At 39.7% G+C, this 26,949-nt stretch overlaps 1 protein-coding gene across 1 annotated transcript; it reads left to right on the top strand.

The window, feature by feature from the left end:
- The first annotated feature begins 17,601 nt into the window (after window positions 1-17,601).
- Window positions 17,602-25,243, top strand: LOC146497918 (C2 calcium-dependent domain-containing protein 4C-like). Its single transcript, XM_085139436.1, has 3 exons — window positions 17,602-21,085; window positions 21,541-22,288; window positions 22,438-25,243. Exons 2-3 carry the CDS (start codon window positions 21,572-21,574, stop codon window positions 22,990-22,992), a joined length of 1,272 nt encoding a protein of 423 aa, XP_084995562.1. The 5' UTR covers window positions 17,602-21,085; window positions 21,541-21,571; the 3' UTR covers window positions 22,993-25,243.
- Window positions 25,244-26,949: the final 1,706 nt, after the last annotated feature.

Here is a 26,949-nt window from a genome sequence, read left to right as displayed (position 1 = left end):
CAGCCATTTTATTTTCCCCCATGTGTGTCATTTGGTTTAGCTAAACCAGTATTTAAGTTCCCCCTGTGTCATTTCAGCAGGTCAGTTTATCTTATGTTTGTTTCAGGGTTTGTTAATTATTATCTTGCGTTTAGTCTATTGAGTTGACCTCTTTTATTGGTTTGCCTGTTTAAGTTTTGGCTTTGTTAAATATATTTTCATATTTTTGGGTCAATAAAACCCCCTTTTTGAATTAAAACACCTGTGTCCTTTATGCTTTACTGCTTGGTCCCTGACATGCTCTCAGAGGTGAAGAAAGGCTGCGTGCTAATTTAGAATCTCACCTGACTGGTGGGTTTATGGGCTCCATTTCTCACAGAGTGACACCGATATGTTTGAAACAAGCTGCAGAAGAGTAGAAGCTCAATCGCAGCCTGTTGTGAGATAAATTACTTGAAGGAACAAATTTTTTTTCCCCCTAAAAGTCAATGAATCAATGAAAACGGATACTTATTTAATTTTTTTGTAGCTTCACTATGACTCAAAAAGAGAAACTGAACACGATTCATGTGATAGACTATAGAGAAAGCGCCTCGGTTGGAAATGTGCTCGTTCGAATTTGTGCCATTTTATACTATTAAGCTGCCCGATGTGCTGCTGGCTATCACAACAACACAACTCTGCTCTTTTAAAAGGGTTGAGTGTGTCAGCAATGTCACAAAAGGGAGCGTAATACACCAGTGTTCACCTGCTGCCTCACAGCATGACTTACCTCAGCAGCTGTCTTTAAATGAGGTCTTTCTCTTTCATGTCTGTTTGTTGTATTTCTTTTGCTTCCTTTACTACTGCCCCTCTGCTTTAAAAAAAAAATCCCCAGTATTAGTCTTTTCTTGTGTCTCTATGTGTCACGATGTCCCTGGTGTGTGTTTTTCCTGTGATATCGCAAAGTAAAAATGAGATATAAGGCGATTTCTTCTCAGTTTTTTTTAGCAATTAATAAAAACATTTTGTAACAATGTACAACATGTTTATCTATGACAGTTATTTTCTTCAAATGAAAAAAAAAACAACATACAGTGAAACTTATTGCAGCACAGACTCTACATTATTCAGTTTTAAAGAAAGCAAATTGTTTTAATAAGCCGAACTTTCACTTATTCTTGTGAAATTCATGTAGTGTGGCTCAACCACCTGCTTAGATGAAACTGAAGAAAATGATGTGATGGAACATCGGAAGAAAGTAATATCATTACATTCCACCCCTAACCACCTCTGTAAGACCTGTCCAGATATTCACGCAGGAATTAACTTGGTGAATATTAAAAAAGACCCCATGGAGCTATTTGAACAGATTTATTATTTTGTGTTTTAAAGGTATTCAAACTCTGCTTCACAGAAAGGGTTTCTTTGCTATCATGGGAAGATAAACACAGAAAAAAGCACATCTAAGAACAATGTATGCAAACCAGCTTTATTAAGAAAAACAATAGGGGTTTTAAAAAATCCATGTACGTGTAGAATTAAATAAATGGGAACCATCATAAAGATATAGCTGTAATATCATTGAAATGCAACCATGTAAGGGCAGCACGGCGGCACAGTGGTTAGCACTGTTGCCGCACAGCAAGAAGGTCCTGAGTCCAATTCAACCATCAGGCCGGGGTCTTTCTGTGTGGAGTTTGCATGTTCTCCCCGTGTTTGCGTGGGTTCCCTCCGGGTGCTCCGGCTTCCTCCCACCGTCCAAAGACATGCAGCTTGTGGGGATAGGTTAATTGGATAATCCAAATTGCCACTAGGTGTGAATGTGTGAGTGAATGTGAGTGCGAATGGTAGTTTGTCCCTGTGTGCTGGCCCTGCAACAGACTGGCGACCTGTCCATGGTGTACCCCGCCTCTCGCCCTATGACAGCTGGGATAGGCTCCAGCGCCCCCCGCGACCCTGAAAAGGATAAGCGGAAGCGAATGGATGGATGATATATGTTGCATAGTGATTATGTTTACTATATAATAATAAATATTACATATGATATTTTGTGAATTAACAAAATTGTCCAGTGACTTTTATGTCTTGCATTACTGGGGCCAGAGGCATTGTGTTTTCATGTTCACTGGTGTTGAAAGGTTGAGAGGATTTCTTTTAATTGATCCTGAACTTTCACATGGATATAATCGTGAAATTGTTTGGACGTTTGTGGGCAAAGATCTAAGATCTAGTCAAGGTCACCGTATCCTCACGTCATAAACTAATGTCAATTCTTACAAAGGCATCTTGAGTGAATTTCATTCAGCTGACACGATTGTTGAGATGAATGAGTGGAATAAGCTGATTAAAAATATCGTCGCAAAAAAATGGATGTAGCAACTGTTATGTCACCCACTGGTTTGCAAAGCCATAAGTTCAGGATTTTAAACACTGTATCTTGATTGTTTTAAAATCAGTTTTGCTCGTGACATAACAGACACCGTAACCTGCTTTATCACACGTTTTACTCTAAACTGCATCATGATTTACTACATGAACTGAAATACTGTATATGAGAAACTATACAGTTACGACTAGTGGTGCAACGGATCAAAAATCAGATCAATTTTCGGATGAGCAAAAATAGAAAAAAAAGACAAAAATTTGATTCGCCATTTACTTATTTAAGTATTTTTTGCCTATTAAAAAACATTCAACTGAAGACTCATTCCACGCACTTGTGTAAAAACAAATTAAGGTGCAATATGGACATTATGGACCATGCTGGGCATCGTCTGCACACGGCCATAAACAACCAGAGGAGTCTGTTCAGTGACAGGTTGCTTCTCCCAAGGTCAAGGACCAGCAGACTTAAAAAGTCCTTTGTCCCACACGCCATCAAACTGTTTAACTCCTCTCTGGAGGGGAAACGGGGACAAAGGAGGGGGGAACAAGTAAGCTGTAGTGCCTTTACACTTGAAATGTGCTGTTCCCTTGTACTCTCATTCCTTTTTATTCTATTTATCCCTTTTGTATTCTCTGTATTTATATATGTGTATATATGATATATTTCTGCTCACATTCTGCAACTTCTGTCGGTGCTGTGCTACTGGAAACTGAATTCCCGGAGGAACCCACCCAAATAAAGTTTCATCTAATAGGGCAGTACAGGGCTTTGTATCTACCACTCCGCTGTGATATAACGAGCAGTCACGTGGCTTTCCGTTGCCCTGAAGGTCCACCCATTTGTACCACTACTTACGACCATCCTTTATATACAGTCTATGTCAGAACTGGTAGGTCAAGGTCTCTGTGACCTTAAAATGCACATTTTAGATATAACTTAATAAATCATCTTATTATATCCTCGCGGCCAAAGTTCAACTTCAACACTCTTCTGGCCATTGTTGAATGCCATAAAAATGTGTCAAATTATTGACTATTTTTTGTCTGACTGGAGTAATTCTTGTAATAATAATAATGATAAATAATAAATAATGGATTGCATTTATATAGCGCTTTTCGGGACCCCTCAAAGCGCTTTACAATACCACTATTCATTCACTCTCACATTCATACACTGGTAAAGGCAAGCTACAGTTGTAACCACAGCTGCCCTGGGGCAGACTGACAGAGGCGAGGCTGCCATATCGCGCCATCGGCCCCTCTGGCCATCACCAGTAGGCGGTAGGTGAAATGTCTTGCCCAAGGACACAACAACCAAGACTGTCCGAGCCTGGGCTCGAACCGGCAACCTTCCGATTACAAGACGAACACCCAACTCTTGAGCCACGATAGTCCTTTTACTAAACCTTTATATGTGTATATGTTCAGCGTGACTGGAGATGACTGTTTCGTAATGGGGATTATTATGAACAATGCTGTGTCCTTTTGGCATCACAAGCCACTCAGTTTATTTAAAATCTTATATGCTTATATATAACTTAACCGCAGAACAGATGCGTCTTTACGAGGTACTTAAGTATATCAAAGATGCTATTACATATGCAGCACAGAGCATCACCGGCATTACTCAGGCTCTAAGTTTTATTGTCTGTTTTCAGCTTCTACATATGGAATTACATAGCTGTTTGTGGGAGCTGTCATCAGTATGGATTGAATTGCAGCGAGGAATTCTGCAGAAGCTGTTAGACCCATACCACCAGAGACATGAGTAATTACACACTCCTGTGGTTATGAAGCATAACCTAGTGAGGAGGCATATATTTGCCATGCTATAAATAAAACTTGATTGAAAGGATAATTATTTGGAAGACAGAACATGGATTAAAACAGACCCTCCCTTGTATTGTCACACTTTCAAATGCTTGAAGGGTACTAGTCAAAATGATTTTTTTTTTTTACCACCCTCTTCTCTTTCTGTAATTGTCCACAGCTGACATGGTTTAAAGAGTGGACGATGGAAGGCTTTGACAGGTGGAGATGGTCTGGTGGACTTGACACAGACGCAGTGCATACAATTTCAGGAAATGTCATTTCCCTCTTTCTCAAACACACACATGAACATACTGGAAACAATTCTCTGAGATTTTGACACAATAGCATCATGGAGCTGCTGCAGATTTATCAGCTGCACATCCAAGATGCAAATCCCTTGTTCCACTACATCCCAGAGTTGCTTTATTTGATGCAGTTCTGGTGACTGTGGAGTCCATTTATAAACAGTGAACTCAGTGGGATGTTCAAGAAACCAGTTTGAGCTTTCTGACATGGCGAGTTACCATCAGAGGATGAGTATACTGTGACTGTGACATGATCGGCAACTCAAGAAGGCTGTGGCATTTAAACAATTCTCAGTTAGCTGTATAGAGCCAAACGTGTATCCCCCACACCACCACAGTCACTAACTGTTGGTACAAGGCATTCGTGTCTTTTGATGTCAAAGTCTGACTTTCATCAGAATGTTGCACGACAAATCGAGATTCATCAGACCAGGCAACTCTTTTTTTTCCAATTTCCTGTTGCCCAATCATAGTGAGCCCCTGTAAATTATACAGTTTAGCCTCAGTTTCCTGTTGTCAGCTGACAGCCCAACCACACCACCTGGTGTGGTTGGGCTGCTGTAGCCCAACTGCTTCAAGGTTCACCATATTGTGTATTCAAAGATGTTCTTCTACATACCTTGGCCGCAACAAGTGGCTATTGTGTTATTACAGCCTTTGACCTCTGACATTAGGCAATAACAAGGCTTAAAAACAGCTTTTTCCCCATTCTGATCCTTGGTTTGAACTTTAGTAGCTTAAACTTCTAATTAAAGCTGAAAGTTTGCACTTCAATCACATCTCAATTTCTTTTTAATTAAACTGTGATCAGAATGACTCACCTGCAGTACAAAATATACACTCCCCCCCCCAGTTTTCTTCACACATCAGTGCTTTTTGCACTGCTAAACTTTCAATGTCCATGCAGCTTTGCATCGTAACCTTACCGTTTCACTCATACGGCATGGTATCATCAGCAGCCTGATTATGTTCTGAAATGAAATCCTCAGTCACCAAAGATTGGTTTGTCAGCTTTTCCTAATATATTGGATTAATCACACAAATGAACCACAATCATTAAATGTTGGGCTACTGACTACAAATTCCTACCCTATTGACTGATGTCATTTTTATCAGTGTTCAGAAATGCACGAGTAAACAGTCTTTCTGACTGTGGATCCTCAACAATAACCATCTTTCAAAGTCACTTAGCTCTTTTCCCCTTTCATCCTCATGTACTAAATCAGAGTAATCTGAGCTCAGCCACAGAGCACGTGTCACGTGTTCCACAGAGCAGGATTGGTTGCTAATTGCTCTGTGGAAACATCTGTACCTGTGCAGAAACATCTGCATTCACTGCATTCCCTCACTCATTTATTCATATTTATCTTTCAGGTTGTCATCTGTCTGTGCACACAACCCACGGAGGGAGATGTGTAGGCATGTCCATCCTGTATCAATAGTCACTTGCATAACAGCCGCAATAATTTTTCCATGGTTTTTGAAGTCCCAGTAAAGAACCTGTATAAAGGCAACCGAGTTATAGATGCTGCTTTTGGTCAAAATTTTGGCAAGGGAAAATGTAATCCAATAAAATCATAATACTAATTACATCCAAGTTAGCTGGCACCTGATAAGTCTCCAACTGTAGTTTGTGGGAGTGCGAACAATATAAATAAACACAGGGTCTGTTGTGCTAAGTGTGGCCTGTTATTGTCTCACCACCTCCATTTCCAACACTCTTAAGGCCAGGCCGGCAGTGTGAGCACCTTAACAGAGGAAAGGCGACAGCAAGGACACTGAACCTTTACACGGAAGATTGTTAATAAGATAGCAAAAGCCCTGCTGGTCACATTCACCAAACGTGTAGGCTTGTCTTAAGTCACAAATAACAGCTCTGCACATGAATGAGTCAGTGCGTATAACAAGCCAGACAGCTAGAAATAAAATATAAAAACCAAAGAAAGACATTTGGGTTGAATTTATTCAAGTGTGTGTAGGCTTTTTAAAAAAAATCATCCCTCTGTAAAGCTTTTTACCTTTGTTGATTCTTCAAGCTTATCTTATAATATGACAGGTGCCGCATTTCTCACGGTTACATCACGCACACTGTAACAAGGCGACTTCTGAGGGTTTTGACAGGGCCTGTTGAGAGAGATGATTTAAAGGATTCTGACAAGCAGGCTTCCCCACATCACCTGAGACTGGAAATTCATGTTGGATGTTCCAAGTGGTGAAATGATGGAGCGATGGTCACGCTTCAACAACTGACCAAGTCCTCCTAGTTTCCGTTCTCAATCTCTTCAAAACACTTTATACAGTTAACTGTGAAATATTTACCTCTTGTTTTGTCGTAATTTTGAAAACAAAGAGAGAGAAAAGCAAATATTGGAACAATCTGATTAGTCTGACATTCCTGATAAATTTTTAGTCCCACACGTCGCGTGCCATCTAATTAATTTACTACTTCATAACATATTGTACATTTTGTGATATTTTAATGTTAAGATCAATCTTTTTAGGATATTTTCAACTAAATAAAACCTCATTAAACAGTCTTTTACAGAACTTTGTCCATTGGTGTGTTGCATGTGAAGTGTGCAGTGGATCACAGTATGTGCATTCTTCTTTCTTTCTTTTGTCCCTAGCTGGCGGTGGGCAGGGGAGGTCGTCCACGAAGCCAATACACTGGTGTGGGTGCTCTAGGGTTTCTATTTTGGTCAACGATGCACTTGAAGGCTTTGCGATCTCTGGCCTTGACCTTTGCTTGCTTGAGGGTTAGACGTTGTTGCTTAAGATAGTCTTCAATTTGCTTTATCAAAGTCTTCTTGCGTGACCCTTGATTGTCCAGTGGGCGGGGTGCTGCTGCAGCAGAAGGTGATGCAGCAGGGGATGGTTGTTCATGCGGTAAATGTGACCAAACCATTGCAGTCATCACTTCTGGATCAGCTCTTCCATCGAGGGTTGATGGTGACATTGACTACGTATCGCGCTGTTGCTGAGACAGTCACGGAGGGATACTTGGAGAATCTGACGCGAACAGCACATTTGGAAGACCTCAAGCTTGTTGAGGTCGTGCTTGAGGATGACCCAGGTTTCAGATCCATAGAGAAGAATGGGCAATACCAGTGTGCCATACAGGCGGATTTTGGTGAAGATGGTAACGTTTGTCTGCTTTCAGATGCACCACTGGAGAGAGGCGAAAGCTGCCACCGCTTGACCGATTCTTGGGTGTATTTCTGCCATTGATGCCACTTTCTTTTCCTGCACCAGATAGCTGAGGTATTTGAATTCCCACACTAGTTCAATTAGCACGCCTTTGAGATGCACAGTAGCTGGTCACCTGTCAGTAGTAAGGACTTTGGTCTTCTCGGCACTGATCTTGAGGACATTTGGTTGAGCAAGTTGGGCGACTTTGTCGTATGTACATTAACCACCCACTTTATAAAGTACCTGTGTTCAGCACTTGATAACACAAACATCTAAACACATGGCAGCAACTCGGTGGATGAAACTATGTAGACATGAGCAAAAAGACTTGCCGAAGTAAAACCAGAGAATCAGGATTTGGACAAAAAGTAATTTAAGTGAATTTGAATGTGGCATGTTTGTTGGTGCCTGATGGGACTGTGTATTTCAAAAACTGTTGATCTGCTGGGATTTTCCCACACTGTCATCTCTAGGGTTTACAGAGAATGATCTGAACAGGAGAAAATATCCAGTGGGTGGCAAATCTCTGGGTAACAATTCCTTGTTGATGCCAGCAGTCAGAGGAAGGCAGCAGTAACTCAAATAACCACTCATTACGTCCAAGGTATACAGAAGAGCTCAAGATGTAAAACCTGGAGCAGAAGACCACACTGGAGGGGGAGGTCATGCCTGTCAGTTAAGAAAAGGAAACTGGGCTCACCAATATTGGACAACAGTAAACTGGAAAAACACTGCCTGGTCTGATGAGTTTTAATTTCTCCTGTTACAGTCAGATGGTTGAGTCAGACTTTGTTATAAATAACATGAAAGCATGAATCCATCCTGCCTTGTATCACCAGATCAGGTTCTTTGGTAATGGTGTGGGAGATATTTTCTTGGCACACTTTGGGTCCCTTAGTTACAACTGATCATTGTTTAAATGCCACAGCCTACCTGACTATTGTTGCTCACCATGTCCCTCTCTTTTTGACCACAGAGTACCAGTCATCAGATGACTTCTTCCAGGAGGATAACGCACCATGTCACAAAGCTCAGATCACACCAACTTGTTTTTTTTTAACATGAGAATGAGTTCACCATATGCAAATAGCCTCTAATAGAGCAGCTGAAAAATCTGCAGCAACTCCGTGATGCTGGCATTTTGTTGAATCTGTCCCATGAAGAATTAAAGTAACTCTGAAGGCAAAAAAGGAGGTCTAATCCAGTACTTATAAGGTGTACTAAAAAGACAGACTGAAACTGTGAAACAGCTATGACTACTGCGATCCCAATTATGGATTGCGAAGTGCTCCTGAGAGTCACACTGAACATCTCCAGTCTCACTGCCCTGCTGTTACCTTTCCCCTTTTCCTGCTGCTGCTTCGCCCTATACAATAAATACCAGCAATCATTCATGTTTACACTGTGAAGTAAGGCAATGAGTCATCCACATGTTGCCCTTATAAAAGGTCGGCAAAAGCACTGTTCAGGATGTTATATACTAAAGGAGCCTTAAGGGTCCACGAATCATTTAATTCTTCCTATTAGAAATGTACTTCAGTCCTTGCCATTTCCTTTTGTTCCCCTCAAGCTCTGAGTTGATGCTGAGCAGTTAATTCGAAGACAGCGGGAAGTTTTTTTTTTTTGCTTCTGCAGACTGTGAATTAATTAAAAATAGGCATTATAAATGGAAACATTTTTTTTCCCCGTGAAAAGCAACAGCAAATAAAGTGTGCAGAGACACAGCAGACCTGTGATCACCTCGTGTTCAATGGCAGTGTGCTGGAAGTGTGAGAATCATGTTAAAGTGCCACTATTTTTATTTTTCACTTTGCCAAAGTCCTAACGATGCTCTGGGTGATTGTGAACATGTCTTACACTTATGCAGTCTTCTAAAACAACTGAGCAAGAAAACAAATCCTGCTTATCTCCTTTGACTCGAATTAGACGATTAACTCCTGGAAGAAACGAGCGTCGTGGACATCGATCAGTAGTTTCGAGAAGTATTGACAACTGTTGATGGTGGAACAAAATCGAGCTTCTCTTGTCCCTCAGCCAATCGGCGTCTGCCATGATTCATTCATCGATTTATTTATACTGGTGATGAACCCAGGCTGTTGTGTTTATCTTCTTGTCAAAAATATGCAGTGTACCATTTGGTCGATCTTCTTTCCTCTCTGTCTGTTTGAGAGACACTGTTCGTTGCCAGCATATTGTGTAAGGCTTCATCATGCTGTCGTTGTCAACAGATTTAACTGTCACACACTTGTCAAAATGCCAAGCAGTCGCAAGGGATGGAGAGAGCTCACACATAAACACAAAAGTATAAATGCAAGGAGGAGGAGATCCAAAAGTAGCCAAGTAACTGAAGGAGTTCATGCTGTCTTTCAAAGAGGAGTTGGGGGGGAAGAAAGCTCAAATAGACAAAAATACTTTTTGACATTTAAAAGTACATTATAGTACACTTAAATGGTATTGGGCCAGACCTGTAAGATACATTGTACTTTATTTGAAAAGTCAAACCACGTGTAAAATTGTCGACAAGTCTTGACTTAAACGTAGCAGAAATTCGATGCACAAACGGCACAAACAGTTAAAGTCATGTTGCCTTCAGGGGTAATTTGATAGCCTTATATGAATGTATTTGATGTTCTTTTGCCTGTTGATGAATTGTCAATACCTGTACTGATACATGTTGGTAAATGTCAGAGCCGCACAAGAATTCAGATGTGACTTGAAAAGGAAAGATATTGTAAGAAAAAATACCTTCTTTGTCTATTTCACAAGCTAGAGTGCTCAGGAGACTCGGATATGTATGGCGATGATAATATCTTTGCTTCACGCTCAGAGGTTGACGTGCTGCATGTCCCCATCGCTCTACTGGCCTTTCTTTAGTGCCTATAAAGCAGCTGGAGAATGCAGAAGAAACAATAGAAAGACATCTGAAGAATTTTACACACATGCCGCATTAATGATGTATTTTATTGAGTAATCAGTAAGTAAGTACACATAAGCATGTAACCGTCTGTGTTATCACATTTAAAGGTGGAACATGCACCGATGCATTAACATGGGAGCGTTACTTGTGTAGGTTATATGTAGGTGTGGGTTTTTTATGTAGCAGAGAAAATGTATGCTGTAAAAATAGAAACAGGAGGTATGTTATAGCTGTTGGTTCATATTTCCTGTGCAGTGGCAGAGAATTTTATGTGACTAAACAGTAGGGGTGCAACGATACACAAAATTCACGGTTCGGTTCGGTTCGATACTTTGGTGTCACGGTTTGATATTTTTTTGATACAAAAAAAATGTCCATGCCTTTTTAATTTGTCATTTATTAAAATTATAAATATATATTTTAACTCAAAAGTACAGTTTTTAAATTTAATGTTGCTGAAACAACAAAGTAATAAAAAAAATTAATATCTGATTGAGGAATCACTCATCTTTGGAAAAGAGAGTTTATTACAGAGAAATGGCTGTTTCCAGAATAAAAGCAATACTATACGCTTCTTCTGGGCTATATTCTCAGCAGCATATTAAACATATCAGGTCCCCATAAGGAGAATCATGTGCTAACGGCTGTCTAAATGACTCGGGTAAAGTTTGTAGCATGCTGCTTGTTGTTTTTGTCTGCTTCCACTTGTCTTTGCACTAGGATGATGTTGGAGTAAATGTGCAGTCATATTCGTTGTGTTCCCACTAGTGCTGTCAGCCTTAATCTGAAATGACGTTAACGCCACAACACGGCAAATCTCCGTTAACGAGCTACCGGGGATCGCCCATGCGTGGGGCTGGACGGCCAACACGTTAACGAGCTAGTTCCCACCAATGTAATTGAGCATTGCATGGCACATCCAACATACTGTTTTACTGTTTACTGTTTACTGTTTTACTAGTCCATGACGCGCTTACCTTCAGGGTCATACGTCACATAAAAAACAAAATAGTTCCAAAGGCCAGATCTGAATTAGGGTGGGGGAGGTTCAATTTGCCATGTTGCAAGGAGAGCTTAACTTCTGTCTCGCTAGCTTGCCCTGCGCTCAGTGAATCTGCGTTCGACTACTCCGCCTAGGCTGCACTGTCGAGCGCAGATCCACTGAGCGCTCAACAGAGACAGGATTGTCAGAAGAAAAGTTGATAAAATAAATTAAAAATTTTGTATTGTTCGATACATATGTGTACTGAACCGAAAGCACTGTATCGAATGGTTCAATATCGATACGAGTATCATTGCACCCCTACTAAACAGTGGTCATGGCACTTTTTATCAAGAGTGCTCTCAGGAGTTACATGGGTGTGTGTGTTTTGAAACTTTTATTTCAAAATAAAACTTTGGACTGTTCATACTTTGTGGTCATTATAACCACGATGCATCCATATTACAGACTGTGGTTAAGGATGAGGGAAGTGAGGAAAGAGCTCTACAAACAGAAGTGGGTGGATGGATGGATGGATGGATGGATGGATGGATGGACTCAAAACATCTACAGAAGAAAAGTTGGAAATGTATCCTTCCATTTAAAACTTTAGTAGATAACCAAGCATCTCACTAAAAAAATGAATGATGATGTAATGTGTGAAAAGTTGTGTTCATGGATGAGCTGTTTGTGTTTGGGTGTATTAATTAGTGTCAGAATGTGTGTGTGCAGATTGTGGACACGCTCCTTATTTGTGTGGAGCCTCATTAAAAGGGTGGGAATTTGCACTTCAGACAGGTTTTGACCATTTTTTTTCTTTCTGTTCTGTTCTATGAGCACTAAATAAACCTTTGCTGTTCAAATGATTTTAAACTGAGAATAATTTGTGTCTATCGCTGCTTTAAGAACTGAGGACACCTTATTTCTCGTGTGCTTTTATGCTCGTGTGCTACTTGTGAAACATTGATGCATTCTGGTTTTCTTATTCCTTTCTTATGCACTCTATTTCTCCCAAATGTTTTACAGATGGTGTTGGTCCACTTTTCACTTTTTACATGCTCATCTTGTACTGTCTTCACCCCCTCTCCGTCTGTCTTCTCTTTTTTTCCCGTCTTCTTCCTTTCCTTTTTTTTCCTTCTTGTTTACTTGTTGTGCACACTCATGGCTTCTGGTCAGTTGGTCTGTATATGTGATAATCCTCTAACAAATTTATCATCATAACTTCGAATACCAACACTAAGCAGCTCCAGATCCACTCTGTCTTTAGCTGCCTGCACTTGGTGTTTGTTTACCTCTGTGCAGCCCCTAACCAGATGGGCTGTTTGTCTCCAAGCCATAAAGAAGATATCAGTACAGCAACAGAACGAGTCTTGCGCCAGCCAACATGCTGTTATCTAATAATGTGTATTTTCTGCTCAGTGACACAGTAACTTATGACGTAGTAGTAGTTTACACTGGGATCTTTTACATGTGATGACAGAGATATCGCATTAATGACAGCGGATATTGTTGTTAAAGAAATGTTAGATTCTCAACATCTCCTGTCAGTTATTATATTTTGTCTGCACTGTGAATCACTGTGAAAATGATTATTTTTTTATGTTTGGATAGTTTTGATACAAAGTAATATCAATCACTGTATCCTTGATTTTAATAAATATGTTGAATATCGCTGTGTAATAATAATAAATGTTTAGATTCTTTCCAAACGAAGTAAAATCCTACTATATGCCATGACTCAGCTCACTACCATCCTCTCATCTCAGCCTCAGTGGGGCCATGACTCACACTGAAAGCTTCTGACTTTATTAAGGGCTATTATCTTATGTACTCACATTATATATAATTCAATATTCTATATTACAGGCCATAATTACTATAGTCTACCACTGAGGCATCTGCAGCTTCCATCCAGTGAAGCAAAATCAAGATGGAAGACGTGACAGGTTTTTGTTAACTTTTGTAATACTGAGTCACTAAAAATATACTTGGAACAATGATGCACAAATATAGGAATAAAAAGACATTAGCACAAAGTACAGTAAAAGCCACTGTCAATCACCCAGTGGCACCTGCAATTTTCCAATCTTTAAAGGACCAGATCATTTTATTTTGTCCTTATACTGTACATGTACGTGCACCCACCTGCCAGAAACATAGAAATGTTCATTTAATAAAACTATAATTATTCAAAATAGGCTTAGAAAATAGACTAAACAAGCTAGAGTTTGATTTGGGACAAATTTAGTGTGGAGGAAAATGCTTGGAATCATTGCTCTGAATGAATAAAATGTAATTACAAGTTGTTCTGGGACAAGAAAAAGTGGAAAATGCAAAAGCAAAAGTATTTATTCATTTCGTGAAATTCTGAAAAATAAATGTTTTAAAATGCCTTACAGAAACATAGTAATGCATGCAGCAATAATCCCTGTGACATTTCATTTGACATTTACTTTAAGCTTTCAGTACTGTTTCTCTGAGAAAAATTCAACCCTCAACATTGACTACGCCAGTAATGAGATCTTCTGTTCCCGTTATACTTCTGGCACATCTTGTGCAAAGATGAGTGAAAAGGAAGAGACGGAGATGCTATTTTCCCTCTGATGGGGGACCAATTTTTGCCTATCAGGCCAATAATAATGACAGCCAAATAACATCCAGTGGTGAAGATACCCTAATGAAGGTAATGCTGCCAAAACGTGTGGGTGGACTTTTGCATTTCAACTATTGTCTACGGTCTCCTGTTTTTAGACCACATTTGTTCTGAGATAGGTGCTCTCTTTTTCTTTTTAAATCATTGGATTTCATTCATCAACCTGTATTGTAAGAGAATCACCTTATGAAAATCCACTGACAGCTATATAAGGTTATTGGGGCGATATTTTTTTAGATGTATAACTCATCAGAGATCATAGTAACTGCGTTCAGCCTGTGTAAAGCATCCAAAATCAATAGTTTGAAAAAAGTTATGCATAAAAATACTATAAAGCATTTTAATATTGGGCAAATGGTGCTTTGAGATAAATGTTAACACTGACATCTTACTCACAACCATGGTATGTGGTAATAGGCATGTTTACCATGTTCACAAGGTCACTTTAGTGTGTTAGAATCCTGGTAGACTGAACTGATTGTGATGCAAAATAAAAGAGTCTACTAAAAGGGATTATAATGGATCATACATATACATGATCTCCAAGTCAGAATCACATTTCTGTACAGCATCATCCTCTAAAGATTCCCTAATTGGGGTCTGGGGACCTCAAGGAGTTACTGACCCAAAGCCAAAGTCTTCTGAAAATAATGTACAATAAAATCACAAAATAATTCAATATCAATTAAAAGTGAATTTGTACACATGGGGACCATTATGCAAATAAAACAATATAATGACTCTGTTACTGTGTCTTCCATCCTCATCTTTGGACCAGGTGAGACTGGAAAGAGACGTCATATTTTGCGTTTTTAATAATTTCCTCTTAAATGAAGAATTTATTTCAGAATCCTTTAACACACAGTCATGAATGAGCAGGCCCCATCATGTGGCCATAAGTCCTCACAATACCATATTAACCTATTGGAGCACTTTGCTCTCAGAGGGCAGCCTTACTTGTGGTTCCAAAAATAGAAAGAGAGGCAGGGCTTTTAGCTGCCAGGCTGCTCTCTGGTGGAAGTTTGGATTCAGGAGACAGAATCTGCTCTACCTAAAGGCTCTAAGGGCTTAGAAGTTTCATTTTTTGGTGAAAGGTTTTATATTTATGGCTGGATCAGATCACCCTAAACCATCTATTAGTTGTGCTGCTTAAGGCTCAAGTCTGTTTTTATTGAAAAACTGCAAAGCTGACTGGTTTAAATTGTGTTGGAACAGGAAAGGGGGTGACAGTGGAGTTCAGCATGAATGGGAGAAACATGACAAAAGGCATAAAAGAAAATCAAAAACTGCTCAAAATCATCAAAAACTGCTTAAGAAGCACAGACAGGCTGAAGTCGACAGTTTTCTTTGTTTGCTTTTAAGACTTCATTTCAGCTCTGTTTACATTAGCTGGAAGGCCAAGAAATAAACTAGAAAGTGTGGCCCACAGGCTCTTGTTAGTGACATGTAGATATCAGTCTACAAAGCTATCTGTCAGCGCTGCGTAAGACCAATGTAAAAGCATGAAAAAGCCTTCTGGCTGCTGGGGGATTTCCAGTGATGCAGAGCTCTATTTCACTCCCCTACTTTCATTTCCCATGTGTTTATATGCCGCGTGTTGTTCTACTGCGTGTTGTTAACTTTTGCCTTCTCGCTCCCAAAGTTTGTGTTTCGTACTCTCTCCATGCTCCTCTTTTCAATCTCCTCATTCCTTTTACTCCCCACTTGGTTACACCCTCCCTGATGGATCTCTCTTCCAGTTAAAAATCACCTTTTCCTTCACACCATGGCCAAAGGTTTGCTCAAAGAGAGTCTGATGTAATGTAGTATAAAACACAGTTTTACATCAGGGCCAGTAAGGTTTGACAAACCCTGCTCTAGAGGGTTTTTGCAGCAAATTTTAAACAATTTTATTCAATAGTTGTTAAAATAGTCTCTGTAACAGGATAAATGAAGAGTCTGACCCACAAAAAGAAAGCTGCTTTTAGTGAAAGGTCACTAAAATCAGCTGGATTCCTCCTGCAGGTACGCCTACTAAATGTCTTTATCATATAATGGTTGTAGAGATAGTCCAGTCTGGACCTAATTGGTGGATTGTTATACGAGCACTGACATCCATAAGTGCTAATGTGAAAGAAAAATAATAACAGAACAAAAGAAATAATAAAAGAAAAAAGCCAAAATGATGGAGGACACGTCAAACAAATGCCGCAATAGGTAGAAGTAAAAGCCAAAAACAGATAAACAAAATCCCACTGCTCATAAGAACAGCTCACAATAACAATACACTGACAGTAAAGAAAAAGCCCACATTGATTCCACTCTGAAACATGATCGGTGATTATCTGGATGAGCTGATGCTTAGCTGAAGTGACATGAGTAGCTGAAGACAGTCAACAGCTGACGCTTAATTGGAGCAAAAAAACAATGCTGAGTTCGATCCTGTAGGTTGGTTGCAGAGGCAAGGAAGAATCGGTTAAGTGAGGAAGGGTTCGTTATAAACAGAAGCACAAAAGCATCGGTCCAATTAAAACTGACAGAGGTACACGATCCTGCTCGCTTGTTTGTGTGTGCGTGTGTGTGTGTGTGCTGCAGCTAGTGATAAATACTGTATGGCAACATTGCCAGTATTTTGACAGTTCTGAATAATATTAAACTGCAGCTAATCTAATGTTTTTATTCAATATGTATTTATATAAATAATGTGAGGTAACACACGTTTTCCTTTTAAACAACAAAACAGTGCAGATTGAATCTTTATTCCTCTGCATTACACATAGTTCAGAGCTGGATTGAATGTGTTTGTCTGACTGCTTCTGAAGTATCTTTATTTTCTAATGTTTGTGCTAGTTTTAATGGTTTCTGTTGTTTTATTATTTATAAACTTTTTAGAAATAAAATCATATAACATCACACAACCCAGTTAAATCACGTTCACTTTGACATACTTTGAGAATATCATGACTGCAGTGATACTGTACAAGTTTAATATTTTCAAAATAAGTAGTAGTTCATTTAGAGGTGTTCCCTCTGCTATTCTCTGAGATACACTCTTCCACAGTGCTTCTTTTGTCCCTTCATCCCTAACCAGTCACGGCAGACGGCTGCTCCTCTGTGAAGCTGGCTGCTGGACGTTTCTTCCTGTTAAAAGGGAGGTTTTCCTTCCCACTGCTGCCAAGTGATTGCTCATAGGGGATCATCTGTTTGCTGGGGTTTTCCCTGTATTATTGTACAGTCTTTACCATACAATATAAAGATCCTTATGATTTGGTGCTATATAAATTGAATTGAATTGAATTGAATTGAATTGAATTGAATTGAATTGAATTGAATTGAATTGAATTGAATTGAATTGAATTGAATGTATGGATAAACAGTTGCAATGCTTATTGTCCACTATCATCATATTTATTTGTTCTTATTATTATTTTGTGTTTTTAATGGAATAAATTGAAAACCTCACTGGAGTGCTTGATTGCAGTACATGTCTGTACTCCGTGCAGGGATAAAACATGCATCTCCAAATGGGATCAGTAAATAGTTGCCTGGTTTAATGTCTGTGTTCACAGCTAGACCAGTGGATAATTCATGCAAATCTAATGGCTCATCATTTATCTATAATTGACAACGGTCTACTTTCAGAAAAAAATAGCATGAATGGCTCACATTTACATAATTATTTCAGACCTATATTTAGTTCTTTGTAAATGTCTCATTGGCACAAATCACAGATAAGACTCTTGAGTATTTTTCTTCCAAGTTCACACATCTGCACTGGTGGGTCATGTGAGACTATATTTTCCTTTTTTTAAGCATTAAAGTATAAATGTCCTTGCTGCACATCCAGAAAAATGCTGAATGCAGATCATTCTCACACGCCTTCTTCCTCTGCTTTCTGTGTGAATCCCCTCTGTCTGCTGTCAGGCAGTAAAAATATCAAATATCATCTCTTAATATATGTCTGAAAATACTTATTGAGATTTATCATAATTAGATCAGGTCAAAACTTATACCAAGGCTCAAATGTCTTCTCCTACTCTCTACTCTGCTAATTCACGTTTTCTGAATGCAGTTTTTTATGAGAAAAAGGGTTAATAACTATAATAATCAAATGACTTGAAAGTATATACATTGAAATAAATGTTAAAAACGAATTGGCTTTTATCTCCTAGGTCCAACTGGTAAGACCTGTTGTTCACAATTGTGCAGATTGAGATTTTGACTAAACTGTGATGAAAAGAAATAGTCTTTTAAAGGCAAATGACATGGAAATAAATTCAGTGGTTTAATAACGTAAAGACAAAGGTTTGCTGTTGGAGACAGGATTGCCCACTTTCACTGTGAATCAAGCCAAGCAGATCCGATTCTGACCACAAGGAGATTTAAGGATGCACGTATCAGACCCTACGGCGCCTTTAACTACAACAGTAGTTTAATGATCCAGTCACGTATGGCCACGTACACAAACACACATATAGTCTTGTATCTGCTTTCGCTGATAGACTTAATGTATAATGATGGGCAGCTTCCAAATAGTGAAAACAACAAGTCTTACACACATTAGAAATGTTTGGCTAGGTCTAGCTAGATTGTGGATTTTTGCTTTAATATTTATATCTCCAAGGTATTCAGCTGATTCTCTAAAATGGCTTTGTATTTATTGGCCACTTTTAAAACCCTGCAGAACACCGACTGGTCCAAATGACTCCTACGAGATGGCTGCTCATACCATGACAGATCCACCTCCATGTTTAACACCTGGCAAAAGACACTGTGGGTTGAGTTATTATTTTTTTATTTTTTTTATTTGGCTGTCTCCAAACAAAAACAGGCCCAGATAGAAGACAAAGGCAAATTGTCAATTAATGTTACGTTGTTTTTTTTAAATTTATTTATTTGTTTTACCATTAAATATTGTAGATCTTTTGAGCAGTACATGGTAACAATTGAACAAATACAATGTTTTCAGGAAAAGTGTCTTGACCACATTCAGGCTTTCAGACTTGTCTTTCTTTTTTGTTTCTTTTTTGTTTTGTTTTCTTAGACTTCCCCCATTTCAAATTATGTAATTTTGTAGTTTTGTGATCAGATCTACTATCCAGGCTTGGCATATTTCGGATGCCTTATGTTGTTTGGAAAACTCAGCTAGTGACTGGCTCTGTTTCACACAGGAGATGCCTTTATTTTTAGCTTTCAAGAGCATGAAATAAATGTATAATTCGGTTGTTGTTTTACTATAGTCCATTTATTTGCATTCATACCCCAGCTCACACATAGCAGAGGAGATATTTTTGCCATTCAATAATGAAAATGTAAATCAACTACATTAAGAAAAGAAGAGACTGTGAGTTATTTGAAAGCTTTATAAACTGTGGCAATTTGAAAAAGAAAAGAGGCATAAATCCAAAACAGTGAGGGAAAAAAGAGAAAATCGTGAACTGACACAGTCAAAAAAAAACTGGGGGGATGAATGTTGAAAAGTACTACTAGCAATACTGTTTTTACAGTGTTTTTTTTAAGGTCTGGTATTTTGTTATGAAGCACTATGTGATATTTGTCTTTAAAAGTGCTACAGAAATAAGAAATAAAATAGAAATAAAATTTTACTTTACTCATAACTAAAGTAATTTGATGATCCCTTGATTTCTGATTCATTCCTGATTTGGTGATTGGTTAATTGGTTTGAAAATTTCTACAACTTAAGTCCAACAAAGTGAAGATGCTGCTAGTAGAGGAGATGAAGAGAGGCCAAAAATCTTGGCAGGTTAGAAAGTAAAGCAGTGAATATTTGTTTATTATTATTATTATTAATATAGTTTGTTTGTTTTGTTATTTTCTTTTTGGGGGTTTTCAACATGTTGTTCCAGCTCTAAGTATCCTGTGCTTCATTCATCTGATGTTCTCCTTTGATTTGCCTTCCTCAGATCAACAGGAGTTCCATCTCGAGAGAAACAGAAGGCAGCTTTGCCACAGGTCTCTGTCAGAGTTTTTGGTACAGAGAGCAGAGAGTCATTGGATCCGAGCTCTTGTTCTCTGGCAGTATATCAGACTCAGTCCATGGTTAAACAGTGGGATTTTAGAGAAATATGCAATGCCTAAGCTTCAAAATGTAATACTGTGAGGTCTTTTTCATTAGTTGAATGTGATGCATAGAAAGGAGGTGCTAAGTGGTAATTTGCCTCAGTTTAACTTGCTTTCTGATGGTCATTAAAATTGTTTTTCATTGTGTTTTCTTTCTCTCTTTTTAAAATATATATTATGTTTTCTGTTTTCCCGTTTTTTACTTCAGTTTCTCTGTGCATAAAGACGCGAGCTTTCCCCTGCATTATCACTGGGAAATGAGTTTCGGATGGTTGGTATAAATGCAGCATATTGTCAGACCACATAACGCTCAGTTTGCCATCAGGAAGTCCAATTAAGGTCCCCTGTTTGCATGCATTAGACCCATGTAATACACGGTGCACTATCTCACAGTCCATTAGAGACTAGCTCTCACGTGAGTGCCAAATGCAATCACAGTGTTCTCTCTAAAATCCAACGAAGCAGTGAGATATAAAACCCACATAATTTGCAACACTTTGTGGGTGATGAAGCAACAGCTTTCAAAACGAGTACCCCCACCGCCACCCTCCCCTTCCATGCCTGCGCCGGGAACAGTTTCATGGTAAATATCATGGGAAGGCTTCACGATCATCTCATTGGCTCAGAAGTCAGAGACCCCATCATATAAAACGAGAGCGACTGGTCTAACAGCCCTTTCCCACTGGCGAGGGTAGTGGATCACACTTGGGCTCCAACTGTCGGGAAAATACCTTTTTACGCACAGAGTGTCTGGAAAGGTTGAGCGAGTCCGCGCGCCAGCGATCAGTCATTTTGAAGCGAAAGAGTCATACAGCCAACAGGTGGGTTTATTCGGCTGCAACTGTGCAGCGCAGCGGGACTTAACGTGGTTTTATCTGGTGGGGAAAAGTTATTTAGACTCGTCTTTGCGCGTGAATTTTTACTATTACTTTGAATATTTGCGTTTGCGGTGATTTAAATGACTGTGATGAAAAAATAGTTAAACTTAATGAAAACGGTTTTTTTGCATTGTTCGTTTAAATTATCTAGATGAAATTTAATTTTAGCTCGTGTTCTCACTAATTCCACATTCAATTAAAGTCTTCTTTGTAGCTGGTTAGATAAGCGTTTTTTTAATTGTTTTGTTTTAATGCTGCTTCTGGTTTAGGGTGTAAAGGGCAAAACAAATTTGATCTAGGGTTAATGTCTTCTGGGAACCCACGTTTGAACTCCGATCAATGGATGCGTTTCTTTTGATTCTATCTGCCTTCTCTGTACATCACTCTTCTCTTAATAGAAAAACTGTTAGCTGGGGCGTCTGAGTAGGCATGTGGCTACTGGAGAAGCTCCGCAGTGGGACTCAATCCCAGCCTCCACAGACAACAGAGGCCATTCCTGTTTCTGTGTATGCCAATGTACTCACTCCAGAGAAGATTCCCGATTTCTTCATCCCACCCAAACTTATCTGCTGCCCCCCAGAAGAATCTGTCACCCCAGAAACTCAGCACTGCTCCAAAATCAGACCCTCAGCCTCTGACCATGCCATCTGCAGCCAGAGCCCCAGAGCTAGGAGCAGCAAGAACCCCTGCAGCCCTCGTCTCTTTTCCCGCAATCTCCAGAAATCAGCCAACCGGCACATCATCCAGATAGAGAGCGCTGATGAGCCTGGTGCTGGATCTATGGACAGGGTCGGTATTGATGTAAACACTAATGCTGACCCACAGTCACAGACTGCAATGTCTCTGCCGTATGTCCCAAAGGCTCAGACCTCCTATGGCTTTTCCACCCTGATGGAGTCTCCTCATACCCGACGCAAGGAGAGCCTTTTCCACAGCGACCCCAGCAGCCCTCTCACCTCCCCAAACTCCCAGAGGCGCTCCCAAGGGGGAACCCTACTGGCCCCGGCTGACCCCAACCCCTACCGCTATTTCAGCGGTGGTGAGAGTGACACCTGCTCCTCGGCCGAGTCATCTCCCTTTAACTCACCTCTCCTTTCCCGATCTGCCTCTCTCCTGCGCTCTATTACACAAGAGACACAAGCCAAGGTGAGGACTTGTGCTCTATATGCTCATGTATGGCCACAATTTATAATTCAAAATCATCAGTGAGTGTGTAACAGTTTTTTCCTCCTAGTTTGATTCAGCTAGTGGATTATTTCTGTATGTTTACAGTTGCTTTTCCTCTCCCCCCCAAGGTGTCTCGTGCCAAACGCTCCCTGGCACGCCACAGTTCCCTCTCCACCGATGAATGCAGCTCAGCAGACAACAGCCCCAACATGCAGCGCCGCCGAATGCGCTGCCCTCCCTCTCCCGCCTTCCGTGGATGTAAAAGCGGTGGTTTGAGGGGAGCAGCGGCATCAGACCTCTGTCAGCGCGAGCACACTATAAACCTCAACAAGGGGGGGAAACTGAGGCTAAGCACTCACTATGACAGGGAGGCAGCCAGGCTGAGGGTGCGCGTGCTCGCAGCCGAGGCCCTTTACGACAGGCAGACAGACCTTAAAAGCATCAACTGCTGCGTAGCACTCTACCTGAATCCTGGTAAGAAGCAGAAACAAAGGAGCACCATCATTAAGAACAGCAGGAATCCGGTGTTCAATGAAGACTTTTTTTTCGATGCTCTGCCTCAGGCACAGGTAAAGACTCTGGCCATGAAAGTAAAGGTAGTAAACAAAGGAACCAGCCTGAAGAGAGATGTGCTTCTTGGAGAAAGAGAGGTGCTGCTCAGTGAGCTGCTCGCAGGCCTCTAGGGAGCCCCTGTCAAGACTCTGGCGGACACGAGCTGGTCCACACCTTGAGGGCCCCCAATCTTTTTATCCCACCTCGCCCTTCTGACAAATACTGGACAGGAGCAAGCACACAGATGACAAGGAAGATGTTTCTTCCACACTGGGTTATATATGCGCACAGAAAAAAAATGAAGGTCTCTGTTAAAGTCTCGCTTTGCCAATTCTTCAAATTCAAAATTAGGGGCAGCCCACAATAACCTATAGGCTTATCAGTGAAGTGACTATGTGAACAGTGGGGCTGTGATCCTCGTTTGCGCGTATTTCTCTTTGAGTATTGAGTTACAAACAGTTTTACTCTCACCGATGAGCATTGTATTGTGGCTCAGTGTCATATCAGTTGGTATGCAATCTTGTTTAAGTTGGAGCTGCTTATTGTTTCGTAATGAATGCAGTGATATTATCTGTAAGCATTTGCACGTCACTGTGGAAATTAATAATGGCTCTGTGTGCTTGAGAGAATTTATATATGGGGGGATTCGATTTTAATTGCTAGTAAATGTAATGTTGATATGACTGTTGTTTTGTGGTACGCTTTTGAACTCACGAATAAAAACCATGCTAGGGCTTTTGTCTCGCCTTGCACTTTTTCTCTGTGGTTTTTGTCTTTGAACTTAATCCCCAGGATCACATGAAATCCCCAGAAATTATAATAAACCTCTCATTTTCTCACTCGAGTTTTAAATTATTGCAAACAACCCTCAGGTTGGGTCCTCTGAGCCAGGCACAAGCTGGGTGTCATTTGTGAGCCTTTTGATTCCAAATACCCCCCACCCCCAATATTGTTTCTGTGTGCATTCAAATTCCCTGTTTAATTTTAAAAGCATGTTTCCTATTCAGTCCTCCAGTGAGTTTCAAATAGTTATTAAGAAGGCTGGTGGTAATCACAGTTGCTGGCACACACTGTCTTTCTCTGGAAATAATCCGTCTGCACGGGGAGGTTAGGTCTCGATTTATGAGTTCAACATTTGGGTTGACAAGTGGAAATGTATTTGTGCTACTATAAGATAATAAAAAAAAAGAGTAGAAGACACACTGCAATCCATACTTGTACATTTGGCAGACATACATGGCAGAAGTCCCACTACAAAAAAAGAAAAGAAAAAGAAAAAATATCAAACGTGGACTTTTGCCCCCTCTGCTGGTGCAACAGCAGAATGACACGCAAGTGAGCTAAATCATCAAAACGTCACTTCATTTTTATAAAATAAGTGCTGAGACAGCCTTTGTTTCAATCACCACCGGCCCCCCGATATATCAGGCAGACACTTTGGTGACCCAGAGCAGAAAATAATCCAGGATTTCATTAAAAATGTAAAAACTTGGGAGAAGACGCTCAAGTTTGTGCACAAGAGTGATGACCTCACTCATATAAGCCTGTGGGAAACATTCATCTGTAAGATAAAAGGAGATGAATTTCCTACAAACTGAAGAGCAGAGAGATAAAACTGAAAGAAAATTAAGTATGTCAGCTGCCGTAGTGGTAATACTCACGAAGGGAAATTATGAAACTTGAACCATCTAATAGCCTCCTAACTGAAAAAAAAATCCAGAGCTCAACAACAGCCTACACAATCAAATGAAGATGAAGGAGTTTTTTGTTTTTAACTTGAGGTAATCCGTATTATTGAAACAGATTGTTTCTGTGAGTGCAGTTGTTGGTTTGAGGTTTGCGGGTCTCGTTCTCACACATCCATAAAGACATTTCCACACGGCAACCAGGGTCCATCAAAAATCTCCTTATTCATTAACAGACAGTTTGCAGCACAGTCAGATGGTTTTAAAAAAATATTCAGACCAAATATTATATATTATTGACCAAATAATGTCTTTTTCCCCCAAAATTTTACTTTTATGATTTCATGAGACAGACTGGAAATGATATTTTTAAGAGGCTTTAAAAGAGAAGCACAGTGGAAGCTTTTATTTGCATTCAGACTGCGTTTCCTCTTCATGTTTTACTGTATGCAAGGACTGAAAATGACTGCCGTGCCGATCAAAGGTGTTGAGTCATTGTAGCAGCATTTATCCTCTGAATTCATTTAATGTTTTAATCCAGTCACTGCTCAACCATCAGCTATAGCAACTCTCCATGCCACAGTGTATTTATACATATGTTATATGTTTCCAGTTTCCACTTTACAAATAAGATAAAGTCATATGAAGCACGTAGGCTACAGATTTTGGCACTGAACATTCAAGTCAATATTCTGGCCCCTGGCGTTGAGTAGGAGGACAGAGTGATGTGACCTAACAACTGTTCGGATCAGTGGTGTAGGTTTCCAGCTCCTTACTGTTTTCATTTGGATTTTTTTTAAACTAAAAATGAATCTCTTCCCTGCTGTCAAATTTAAAACTGTGTTATCCCCATAACATTAACATAAGTAATAATCTTCCAAAATAATATGTAGTCATAGTTAATGGCAAGTAGGGGATGATGGTGACTGTTTGCTCACAGTGCAGGAGGCCTCGCTGCCTGTGAGATAGGATTCTGTCATTTGATTATTCTGTGATAATCATTAGATTTAGAATATTATGCTATTTAATTCAGACTGACTGAACCGCTTGATTTGAATTAAGAACTGGTAGGATTCATGCACATTCAAAATGTGCATGCAGACAGTCACAGTTCGGCACAACGCAGCTGTCTAAAGGAGGAGAATCCAACATTTCACCTGCCTGCAACAGGAGTTTTTTGTTTATCTGTTTTGTTTATTTTTTATTGTTATTTATTTATTTTTCATTGTTTTTTTCTCAAAACTGACCTAAGAATCATGCAAGCTTAAAAAGATACCTGAGTTAAGGGATGAACTAAATGGTCTCTTTTGGTGCTTTGTTACTCTCAGACTGTCACAAGAACAACAACTACTTTGACTGACTCTATGAAAAATGCATAAGAAGATCCCACAGAGGTAACAAGGTGATCCCCACAGAACTTTCAGGCACAAATGTGACATATCTAGGCAAGGTGTCCTTAAAATGTTTGAGGAAACCAGACCAAGTGGAGGACAAAAGAACTATTTACAGCAAATGAACAGTATCTGAAAGTCATATCCTTAAGAAGCAGAAAAAAATCCAGCAATGACCTGACACAGAACGTGAGAGACGCATCTGATCCTTTGGTTTATCCATCTGCTGTTCAATGACACATCATCAGAAGGACTCAGCGGCTGGCTGTCAAGAAGCCATTCTTAAGGAAGGGAAACAGGGGGAAATGGCTGACGTACGCCAGATCGCACCTGGACTGAAAATCAGTGGCAACAGGTCTGATGGAGTGATGAAAGCATATTTGCATCCAAATTTCCCTTCTTTAATTTTTTTGTTCAGATTATCATTAATATGTACGAAGAAGACATCAATAAAACATGGAGAAAGATTTTCATCCACCATGTAATACCACATGGAAAAAAACTGATTGGTGCCAATTTTATTTTTTAGCTTGACAATGAACCAAAACATCCGGATAAGAGCTTTGATTGTCCTTTTCCTGAATACTACTTAAAGAAATTGAAAGAAAGCTCAATTAAGGCTGAGTTGAAAAGCAAAACAAATATTGATTCTGTTCGAAGTTTTGTTTGTTTGTTTGTTTTTGTATATATACTTTTTCCTCGCAAAATATAAAGAAATGAAGGGCGGCTCGAGACTTCTGCACAGTACTGTATAATAACGGTGTACAGTTTTGTGAGACTAAACTATATATCAAACACAGCATATGTTCTACCAGCTTTTATTATAAGTAGCCACTGCCGTTTTAATTACTACTCTTTTCGGGTATACTTGCTTTGTAAGCGCGGAATCAGCTGGAAACACTGCGCTTTGTTGGTGCGATCACCACAACAAACGAACCCATCAGCTGGCAGCTCTTTAACTGACACACATCACGGGAAATGTAGTTTATCTTCCAGGAAACGCCTCCTGCTC

Source organism: Neolamprologus multifasciatus, chromosome 18 (genome assembly GCF_963576455.1).
Source record: "Neolamprologus multifasciatus chromosome 18, fNeoMul1.2, whole genome shotgun sequence".
NCBI lineage: Eukaryota > Metazoa > Chordata > Actinopteri > Cichliformes > Cichlidae > Neolamprologus > Neolamprologus multifasciatus.
The sequence above is the reverse complement of the archived record's forward strand: the minus strand, read 5'-3'. Positions and strand labels throughout refer to the sequence as shown.

Bases quoted from the DNA above. Each gene is read 5' to 3' on its own strand.
- LOC146497918 (XM_085139436.1), top strand. From the start codon at position 21,572: ATGTGGCTACTGGAGAAGCTCCGCAGTGGGACTCAATCCCAGCCTCCA. The intron at 22,289-22,437 runs GTGAGGACTTGT...CTCCCCCCCAAG, and splicing joins CACAAGAGACACAAGCCAAG to GTGTCTCGTGCCAAACGCTC.